The following is an 11613-nucleotide window of genomic DNA, read 5'->3' on the forward strand; positions in this document are numbered from 1 at the left end:
AATATTGCTCCTTTTGGTTGTTTCTGGTTGCAAATTTTTTAAGCCTTTGAAAAGAATTTAAATCCTAAACTCTGTTTAATTTGTTTCCTTTATGCACTGTAAGACTGCATCACATCTTAGTGCATATCAAAGAAACCGTCAGGCCTCAGAGGATCTACTACTGTGAGACTGCCAAATTCACAGTGACTGGAGTAGTGTTGATGGGGGTTGTCATTGTTTAGAAGATCTATTTTTTTTTTCCTCCCTTACTGATATATTTAATCTTACACAGTTTATTTGGAGCAGCTTTTAAATTTTCTCTAAAGTGGCTTGCACAAATGGCCAACAAATGACTAAATCATTTCATGTGAATCTTGTATCTTGTGAATTGAGATAAGAGGGAAGAATGGGAATAAGATGGAAAGGAGCTTATCAGAGGAAAATCCTTATTAATGCTAACATCCACATGCAAATTGTGGTTCTTACTCCTCCCTCCTAATTCTCGAGACATCTTGGAGAAGCCAACTACTTTGCATGGTGCTGTTACAGGTCCCTCTGCTCACCTGAGAACAGCCAGTTCTACGTAACCATCTTGTTGTCAACCAGTATCTCCAGCACAGGCGTCTTTGTGCAAGAGGTTTGAGTGCCAGAAGCATCAGCCAAGTTATTAAGAGATTCTGGTGCTATGTTCTGAATGCAAGAGAGCTGCCAATGTCTTGCTTTGAAGCATATACTATGAGCTTCCTTATATACTCTTAATAAGCCCAAAATACTGTGTGCTCAAGGTCTTCCAAGCTGTAAAAGAAAGTCTCACGCCAAATTTGCATATATGTGTATTATTTTGACTAACATATGATTTTGGGCACAACACTTTTCTGTTTCTTTCCCTTCATAAATATATTCAGAATTTGGGGTGTTTATTACATGTAAAGATCTTTTTTATCTCCAGAGAGCATCTTACTGGGTACATAACAGGTTGAAAAAATATCCTCCTCTTTCAAGTGTAGATCAGCACTCTTATAATGTCAGATATGAGGTTTTGATGATTTTAAGGGATTAGTAATGGGATATGGAGATTTTTCCCTGCAGCACGTTGGTTCATTTAGGGTGCTTTTCTCTATCAGATAAACATGCTGTTTGGTGAGCTCCATTGAGTTCATGTTCTGCAGGTGGCCCTGTTATGAAAAACAGCCTAAGTGTGCACCTTCTCTGAGGGACCCTCTGGGAAGACTGAGGATCAAGTTTGCGAAGGGGCTTGAATGCACTAGTTTTTTGAGTTGTTTAATGGAGTACTTGAGAGAGACACCAAAACTTACTATTACACAGCATAAAAATGATGTTAGGGCTAGCCTTGAAATCCAGTATTCTGTTTCCCAGGCTGCTGCTCTGACACTTTTAGCTTTTCATTCTATTCAGGATAGAATGAAATGCATTTAAAACAGCATTTTGATAGGAAATATGTAAGAATAACATCTGTCTTTTAGGCAGTAAATTACTGGTGTCTGAGAAAGGAGAAACTTTGTCTCAGAGCTTGAATAGTAACATGAGTTCAAGATGCAGTAAGATGTGCATTGAGTGATATTACTGCTGCCATGTTTTAATTTAGATTTGTGCACTTTTCCAGGTGATGGAGTTTTACTGCCAGTCCTGCGAGACAGCTATGTGCCGGGAGTGTACAGAGGGAGAGCATGCAGAGCATCCCACGGTACCACTCAAGGATGTGGTGGAGCAACACAAGGCTTCCCTCCAAGTCCAATTGGATGCTGTCAACAAAAGGTATGGAGACTCCACTGATTCTTTTCCATTTTCAGTTCTACCACTGGCTTCCTGTGTTAGCTTGGGTAGATGTTTTAATGTGCTGGTACCATGGACCTTTGACTAGAAAAGGAATAGTGAGGCTAGCATAAGGAAAAAAAATCCATTGTGTGTGATGCACTGAGGGATTAGAGAAAAGAGCAAAACATTCCTATGTGTCTTTCACAAAACAGAGGCTATTAGAAATGGAAGTGCCCTCCAAAGAAGGAGCATAGAATGTTAAGGTGAAAAGTACTAGCTAGTCATGAATTTCATGATAAATAATACTGGATGCTTAAAAGACTGGTACAAACACAATGGTGGCAGAAAGACTTTTTTTTTTTTTTTTTTTTTTTTTAAAAAAAGGTGGGGTAGATCTAGTTATATCTTCTGAGTAGATATATTTGCATAAAGGACAGAGCATCCAATGCCTCCTGGTTGGAAATTCTTGAAGTCTAATGGATTTCCACAAGGGAGGGCCTTGGCTTAGCCTTATTTTATCAGACCAAAACCACTATGTGGTTATAAAAGGAATGAACTTACTTCTGGGAAATGACCGAGTTTAAAGACAGCCTGCTGGTGAGATTGTTTCATCAAGAGGCATCAGGGCAAGGGCCAATGTTTAATGATTTTTGAAACAGCAATCTTTGTAATTCGATCCCTCCCTCAGGCTTCCAGAGATCGACTCAGCACTTCATTTTATATCTGAAATCATACACCAGTTAACCAACCAAAAGGCTAGCATTGTAGATGACATTCATTCCACTTTTGATGAACTCCAGAAGACTTTAAATGTGCGAAAGAGCGTGCTGCTTATGGAACTGGAAGTGAATTATGGCCTTAAACACAAAGTAAGATGCATGTTTTGTTTCAATGAAAAGCTATTAATTTGATCAGCCAGTTTTCACAAATGATGCAGGATGCCAGTTTGACAAATTGTGTCTGAAATCCAGAGAACTTTGTTTTCCTGAAATCAAGTGCTGCAGAGCCTCACTTGTGGGTGCCCCACCTTATGAATGGAGTCCAGACCCTGTATGGGCAGGTAGCCCTTGGTGCACGGTGTGTGAGGATCTAAAATGGCCAACACACTAAGCAGGCATCTACTTAAAGCCAACATGCTGGTGTGCAGATGACAATAAGGAAACACCAAGGGAAAGTCTGAAATCTTTGGGCTGCAATCCTACGAACCCACCCACCCCCCCACCAACAAAGATACTGGCCAAACAGTTTCTCCTGAAGAACTGAGCAAGGCTTACTGTTTTGCTTTAAAGCATTGTTTTCCTTTTAAATGTCTGGTAACATATTTCATGTTAATTGTCACTGGTTGGAACACTTAAAGATTGGAGAGACATCTCACTCTCTCAGGGGAATGCTAATTCCAGAGCTGTAGTCACTCTTTTACTTCCTATATGGATGATTGAATCTTGCATTTTTCGCCCTGTATTGTAGACTAAGCTTTAGAGGAAGAAAACAGAAATCTGCCCTTTTGCAAAGTGAAGCCTGTAGCCTAGTGGGTAGGGTTTTTGTTGAAGATCGGTAATTCTGAATCAGGCAAATGAAAGAATTTAGTCCTTGTCTTCCTGGGCATCAGTTGTCTGTTTTATATAAAATAAAGATCTCTTCCTTCGAAGTAACCTTTAAAAGAAAGTAGCATCAACAACTGGAGTTTCAAGAGTGCCGATAATATTGGCATCTTTGGGCATTCTCTGTGATTACTGAGCAGCTTGAGCATTTCCAGATGTCTGAAACAGAGAAATGCTGCATTCCAGGATCTGAAACAGGCTTGATCATTAGGAAAGTATTGAACTGCTGGGGCTGTGAAAATGGAGGAATTCTAACATGTGCACAAGATGTGTACTTTCAGGAACACAGGGAGCCCCAAACTCTTGGGGCACAGCATTTAGTCAGCTCCAGAGCTAAGTAGCAGCTGAGGAACCTCTAGCATCAAAAATTTGGACTTGGATCCCAGGTTAATCTAAAAGTATCCAAGATGTCACAAAAACTTCTTTTCTTAGGAAGCAAATATACTTAGGGTGTGTACAAAGTTCACACAAGATGGAATATGATCTTAAATTATCCAGTTGTTGTTTAAAAAGATTGAAAATAGCTTAAAAACTGTTTCGGACGTTAGAGAACCAAATTTTTACAAAGCTGCATGTAAGCAGTAAAAGAGGCAGCTCCTCTGTTTGTATAAAGAAGAGTGATTGGAATTGGATTTTGCTTTTGAATGAATAGTAGTCCTGCAAAATAATTCAAACCCAGATATTCCTTCATTCTGATCATGTACTTTGCAAAAATGAAAAAATGAAAGGGCTACACTTTACTAAAAGTTGGCAGTTCTGTTTTGGCTGTCCAATGGACTGAAAGAGGCCTCCTGTAAAATACTCTAAACACACTTTAAATATTAGTTATGGTAGGACTGAATTTCAATTTTCCATTTTTGTAATGAAAGAAAACTATATTGAGAAAACAACAGTTTTAAAATGTAGCTGCAAATTGTCTTTCTCCTCAGTTTGTGGTTTGTTATCCCAGGCATACGAGGTTTTGACATCCTGAGAGAGCTATGCTCTCTCTTTAACTACTTATGTCCTGGAATAAAGACAAGGCACATTAGAAATGCCTTGTTTTGAATCCTGAGAGGTTTATAGATGCCTAGAAAAACAATTAACATGAAATTTCAGTGTAGTCTTGAAATTTGCTCATTTTGTTTTGCTCGCAAAAGATTTTGTGTTGTTACCACTTTCCTGTACCAGGAACTCATCAGCCTGGATTTTCTCCAGTGGGTGAAAAGCAGATAGCTTTGTGAAATTCAGAAGAAAAATGCCCTTGGAATGCATTCTCATTACATGATGTGTCTCAGCAAGGGAAGAGTATCTCATAGCAATAAATACACCAAATATCTAAGTTTACTTTTAAATCAATGAAATGTTTCAAAAATATTTACAGTGATCGTCAACAAAATGACTTCTCTGATGTCTCTGATAGCACAGTAATGTCTGTGCCCTAGTCCTCTGTAGGAAAAACATACCACATGTGTGACTGGGTACTTTGGTTTGAGGGTTTTGTCAGTAGAGAGTGTAGGGGGTAGCTGGAATGTTTGAGCTTTCTATACTGTCATTAATTTCTCTGCTAGGTTGTTATAATTTAGGGATCCTTTTTCCAATTAATTGCAAAACTGGCTTTAAAAAAAAAGTTAGCCTTGTTCCCAGCCCACACCTAACAAATTTGAGGTCAATACTGTTTTAAGCATTTTAGACTGAGGGCCAGAACTGAGCCTATAATAAAAACTCTTTCTCAGTCTTAAATATAGAGTAGCTACTTGCTGCCTACCAAAATTTCAGGCTACTCAGCCCAACTCTTTCCAATATTGACAACCCATCCTCTACATTTTGCTTTTCTCCCTGCTGAAACTGGGGAGTCAACTTACCCACTTCTGCTGAGGAGACTTTCTTTCTTTCTTCACTTATTTAGATCAGGAATTACACTTTTCCTCAGGATGGATGTACAGATCTTGAGAGTATCTTCTTGTCTGTCTCCACAGAGGAGTAACCCAAGATTTCCCTTGTCTCTGAAGAAACAGTTTCAAGAAGTTTCTTGCAGCCTCACTTATTAATGGGACTGATGTCTCTAAAATATCTCTATCTCTTGTGCACACAGCTCATTTCCCAGTAACTCTGTCATTAACTGTGAGTGCTGAGAGTTAGATGGAGCAGAGTTCAAACTTCTGCATTTGTTTGGTTTGGGTTTTTTTTGTTTGGTTGGTTTGTTTTTTTAAAAAGGAACAAGACAGGTGGGGCAATCTAGTATGACAGTGGATTTGTGAAGCCTTGAAGACCTAAAACAGGGTACATTTTTTGTGTTGCAGCATGATATTGGACATGTAGCAATCAGCGAGGTACTTTTTCTGAAATGAAACTTTAAAATAAATTCTAAAATAAAGCACTATAAATTGGGTTTCTACAAAGGCCTTCAGTTATAAAGCATGCTACATATTGCTAGGATAATTCTTGTAACATGATGCTAATCTGGTGTTTGGTAATGCACACAGGTCCTCCAGACACAGCTGGATACCTTACTTGAAGGACAAGAAAGCATTAAAAGTTGCAGTAACTTTACGGCCCAAGCCCTCAACCACGGCACTGAAACAGAAGTTCTGCTGGTGAAGAAGCAAATGAGTGACAAGCTGAATGAACTGTCTGAGCGAGACTTCCCCTTGCAGCCACGTGAAAATGATCAGTTGGACTTCATAGTGGAAACAGAAGGCCTGAAGAAGTCCATTCACAATCTGGGTACTATTTTAACCACCAATGCTGTTGCCTCTGAAACAGTTGCCACAGGTGAGGGACTGAGGCAGACAGTGATTGGACAGCCCATGTCTGTTACCATCACAACTAAGGACAAAGATGGGGAGCTTTGTAAATCTGGGAATGCTTACCTCACTGCTGAACTGAGCACGCCTGATGGGAGCGTAGCAGATGGAGAGATACTTGACAATAAAAATGGCACTTACGAATTTTTGTATACTGTTCAGAAAGAAGGGGATTTCACTTTGTCACTGAGACTTTATGATCAACATATCAAGGGCAGCCCATTCAAACTTAAAGTGGTCAGATCAGCAGATGTGTCCCCTACCACTGAAGGGGTTAAGAGGCGTGTTAAATCTCCTGGCAGTGGTCATGTGAAGCAGAAAGCTGTGAAAAGACCTGCGAGCATGTACAGCACTGGCAAAAGAAAAGAGAATCCCATTGAAGATGATTTGATCTTCAGAGTAGGTATGTGACTTGTCTGCTACCTGTTGACATGCTTAAAAGTAGTTCAGGGAAACTGGATGAAAAAATCTAGAAGTTAAATTATTTTAAGGTTTAAGTTATCAGTAGAGCAAGCTGATAATACCTTTAGGCCTCTTGACTTTTGTTCATATGTAAATTTTACAAGCACATACTTCAGAAATTCTGTTTGCAGCAAATATTTAATTGGAACTTGGGTTGAGAAATGCATACATTTGATTTAGGATAAAATATTTTACCACCTCTTCTGTACTTTATTGGGCATCATAAAATGAAAATATAGTAAGATTGATTACTATATTACTTCTTTTAAAAATTACATGGCATACAGGGAAGTAGGAGGACTCCTTCTCTAAAACTATTGTCCTAAAGATTAATCTAATTAATTAACTTGGAACTGTACATGCTAAATCCTGTGGTCATACATAGTTGTTCCATTATGTGAGCATAGGACAAAATGATGATTTATTTTATTTGCTTTTTTTCCTCAATATCTAAATATGTTTGGTTCTCTATATAGTGTAATGTTATCTCTAAATCTGTGGATTTCTAATGCTTAATAAACATATAACATCTTGGTGTTATTTACTGCAATTTTCTTTCAGGTCTTTTGATGTACTCTGTTTTTAAACTATATAATAATAATGCATTATTTTAAAAGTCTATACATGGGGTATTGTATTGATATAATGTCAGTTTATATAGTTAGAAAATACTTTTCACTTTGCACAACTAATTAAAAAAAAAGGCAAGTTAATTCTTAATATGCACAAATCAGGATTACAGCAGTTAGTGTTACCAAGTTTGACAACCAGTTGGCAAGGTTCCCCTTTGTAGCAGGGAATGGATGATGGTTAATCCTGGAGGAATTTTTAGTAATTCTATTGAAAATTCATCTGTACACCATTTGTTAGTTGATTAACTTTATCCATCTGATTTCTCATCTGTCAGTATTTCTAATAGATTCCTTGCTTTGATGGAGAGTACCTGCAAAAACATAATGGTTTTATATCAGAAAATGTATTCAGCAAGCGTGCTTTGGTTACTGAACAGGACAGTACAATGTCAACTTTGGACAAGCCACTCATAAAATGACTGGCCTTTCCCAGTGCATTTCCTAGTAAGAAAAATGGCCCCATAAATTTAACAACTCAAAGCATTTTTTACACAGGCGATGATATCCAGCTTCACTGTTGCTAAGGCTACATTTTATGGTGACTGCTGAGTCAAAACTTAGAAATATAACATGGAACAATTCAGCAATTCATCCTGAAGTCAAGCCAGCCCTACTCAGCAGTAACCATGCTTTATTGTCCAAAGCTGGTAGGCAACCTTTGTTAAATTAGTACCCAGACATAGCCCGTCCTCTAGCAGGAAGGTGTTCTTGTTGCAGAAGCTGTTGCTGTAGTCACCACTACAGGCAGAGCCCCTGTCAGCAATCCCAAAGGGAGAGAAGCCCTTGCAGAGGGCAGAGTGATCAGCCTCAGGCTCCCGCTGGAATGGAAAGGGACCTGTGGCTCTTCCAAATGCAGTTGCACTGCTGGTACTGGTAAGAGTGGCAGAGGGCATGTATAAATGTAGCCTAGATCTTTTTTGGGCCCTGTTTTGAGACAGGGTTAAACAAAACAGTTAAGAATAATGTCTGAACCCTGTCTAGAAAAAAAAAACAACCATCTCTCTAATCTCTTCTGGAATGGTTGTGACATGTTGTATGCTTGACAGAGAAGAGGCTGGATGGACAGATTCAGGCAGAAAGAGTCCGTGGGTCTGTAGCAGGTGGGAGCAGCATAGGAAAGCCTGCACAGGTACACTGTGCCTGTGAGTAACAGGGGAGCTAAGCACCAGTTTGTCCCGGTGTGGGAATTGAAGATCTAAATATTAAAAATGAGAGAGGTCCTGAAAAGGCACTTTTGGTATGGATTAAAGTGATTTAAGTTTGTAATTTCTGCTTCTGTATCCCTTGCTTCTAGTGAGCAGTTTCTAGCCTGACTATCAAATAGTGGTACGGCTCTGGCTGGATTTTGTGGTAGTTGTTTGTTTGGTTTTTTGTTTTTTTTTTTTTTTAATTATTCTCTCCAACATACCATAAACTCTAGAAGTCTTAAATGTTTTCCAAAAAATGCAGGGCTCTTTTGTTCTGTTGTGATGCAATCATGACAATGTGCTTTATTTTGGAGTTCTGCCTCCTCCCTTCTTCACCACTCTACCCCTCAAAAAAAAGAAGAGAACGTAATTAGAACAAGAACTGCGCTAAGTCTCAGAGCTTTTGCTTGAGGAAACCTTTCAGGAGTGTCCACATTTGGGATATATGGATTGCTATTTTATTGAAAAACTGAGCTGAGAGTGATACTTTGTCCTGTTACATGTTCAGTTCTCAGCCACTAATTTTACGGAATGACTCTACACTGAGATGTCCCTCTGGGCTTCTGTGGACTTGTGTATGCAACGTCTGAAAGGACTCTTAAGCCATTGCAGCTGTAATGCTCTAGATTTTACACTGTTACAAAATATGCTAAATTAATGAAGACAGGTAAAACTTCTGACATTTTCACAGGGATTGCCTTCACAGATTTAAGAGTTCATTTAGTTCCAGTTTTAGCTTACTTTGAAAAGTTAAAGTTTGACTCATTTATTGATGAGGTAATGTAAAATAAAGCTTATCACTGTTTTCCAACACAATGGTGTATCTCTATTTTGAACCCATTGTTGAATTCCTCTAATAGCCCTGGCCAAATCTGGATTTGTATTTTAAACTGGGCAAGATGAATCTTATATTTGGGCTGCCAGAAGCTCATACAGCTGTGTTGGAGAACCATACTGTAATATTCCTATGGGCATCCAAGTATATGAAATATGCTATTGTATATATGCTGATATATGGGCTTTTATGCACAAGTAAATCAATCAGTTCCTAGCAAGTGATTGTTCTTGTACCTGGTATTAACAGAAATAGCATTAGTACAACATTAGTACAGTTAAGTGCTTTCGCTGATGGGGAATTGTGCATTGTATCTTTTGCCAGTTCTGTGTTATTCATGGCTTTAAAAATGGCATGTGGTTCTATTCAGACATCTTAAGGTCAAGCTATTGACTACACATTCATACGTTTGTGTAATTCATTATTTACAAGACTAGAGTGTTTCTTGCTTCCTTCTCTCTCAATAATTTATATCCTCAACCTTATTTTAGATTTTTTTTTTTTTTTAAACAGGCATGATCTCCAAGGGTGTGTCCATGCAGTATCTGTGTAGCATGTACTTAGTTTATGGAAAAGAAAACAAGAATGTGCTGTGATACCCAGAAAATAATTGTTGTGCAATTGTTTTTGCTACCTCTACAAGTGCTAGGAAGGACTGAAGTGGAAAGAAAGGCTCTTTTCCGTTACCTTGCTTTTGTGCCGTAGTCCCATGCTGAGCAGGCATAAGCAGAGGTGAGGGCTGTTCACAGTGCCAGCCACTTCCACCTTCCCTGGTAAATCTCTCCCCTGTCCTCCAAAGGAGGGTTAAGAGCAATGGGTGGCGTCAGTTAGCTACTCTGTCCCCGACACCATCTTACGCTCTAGCTCTGCCATGCTGTGCCGTATGCCTTGGAATTTTTTCTCTTCTGCCACTTTTAATAACCGAGTTCTTCAACACCATTTAGCAATAGTGGTGCTATTTCCCACTTTAATTGCTTTTTCTCTTCATTTATTTATACTTGGGATTGGCATCAGATACAGCCAGATGGAGAGTTGGCTCTCTGCTAAAAGTTCAATTTTCCTTTTCCTCAGACTGTGTTTAGTTGTCTCTTCACTCATATAACTGAGCATCTAAATTTAGCTGGTACATTTAATGTGTGTAATTCACTCTGATTAAAAAAAAAAAAAAAAAAGAAAAAAAGTGCCTTTAACAGTACTTCCTGTCAGCCTTCTTACCAGGTGTGGATGTCATCTTCTGGTCTGCTATCAATGCTGAAAGCAAATAGGAGCCTTATTGTGAATTTACTCCATGTGAAAACTCATGAACAAGGCCTGTGTAATAGCCTTAGTGCGGTTTAGAAGGAGACTTATGGGGAGAAATGTAATCGTTATTAGGTGTTTCTTCTTTAATTTTCTCTGAAGGCCTCTGCCTGAATCTCTGTTGGATTGTCCTGTTTGAAAGGAGCAGGGCTGCCTATAGATATATACTTTTTGAACTTTTACAAAAGTCCAAGTAAGTTATACGGGTACACATCTACTTGAAAAAAAAGGTGTATTTTTCCAGCTGCAGTTAGCCCCCTTGTATGGAGGGTCCAGAGGAACCTCCTCCCCTGTAGGAAGCAGCTCTTGCTTCCTCCCATTGCTTCATCCTTTCTCTACCTTTCCAGCAAGGTCTGGTCCTGGACGGATTGCAGCCTGGCTAAGGACATTGGGGAAGGAAGGGATGTGTATGTGTAGTTGTTCCCTGTAGTGCAGAAGTGTGATACATGAAATGCAGAGGCACCTCTGACACACTTTCATCAGTTGTTCTTCATTCTGTTTCAGAACTCTGGAACAAGCCCATTAATAAGTAGTATGAAATAGTGAGATGTTTTCTATACAGAATTTATATTTCTATAGAAACAGGAAAGCCTAGTAATGGGGAAATAGAATTTCATTTTCCAGTTTATTAGTTCAAATCCCTCTGAGGCTTGTAATGAGCTCCTCATGGGTTTGTGATGGCCAGTGTGAAATTTGGCCAGGCCTACATTGTATAGTTTTACAGTCATACCTGCATTGGACAGGGGCTGAAGAACTCCAACATCACATTGCTGGCAAAATTCCCAATGTGAGTCTGATGTCCTGACAACAGAGACCTAGTCTTGCTTCGACTCATGTTGTTTGGGGTTTTGCTACTGTACCCACGAAGAACTGCTTCTGAGGTGCACCTACCCCAGGATTTGTGCATACCTAGCTGTGGTGGCACGGGCTCTACTGCTTAAGCAAGGCTTGGAGGTGGTTTTGGCCAAGCTTTTAAGGACAGATGCTGTGTAAAACAAATTAATGCAAATCAACCCAAATTTCACTACCAACAGTATGTGGGAGTATCTGCCAGAG

General features: G+C 39.1%; 1 protein-coding gene across 1 annotated transcript in view; it reads left to right on the top strand.

Moving 5' to 3' along the window:
* Positions 1-1564: 1564 nt before the first annotated feature.
* Positions 1565-11613, top strand: part of LOC104530607 (tripartite motif-containing protein 2) — a gene marked incomplete at its 3' end in the record, with an annotated part of 15405 nt that continues 5356 nt past the window's right edge. Inside the window, exons 1-3 of the mRNA XM_010175253.2 lie at positions 1565-1755; positions 2444-2624; positions 5822-6545. Coding sequence (XP_010173555.1) covers positions 1607-1755; positions 2444-2624; positions 5822-6545 — 1054 coding nt within the window. The remainder of the gene's footprint in view (positions 1756-2443; positions 2625-5821; positions 6546-11613) is intronic.

This window comes from Antrostomus carolinensis, unplaced genomic scaffold (assembly GCF_000700745.2).
Source record: "Antrostomus carolinensis isolate BGI_N321 unplaced genomic scaffold, ASM70074v2 scaffold4769, whole genome shotgun sequence".
NCBI classification, from domain to species: domain Eukaryota; kingdom Metazoa; phylum Chordata; class Aves; order Caprimulgiformes; family Caprimulgidae; genus Antrostomus; species Antrostomus carolinensis.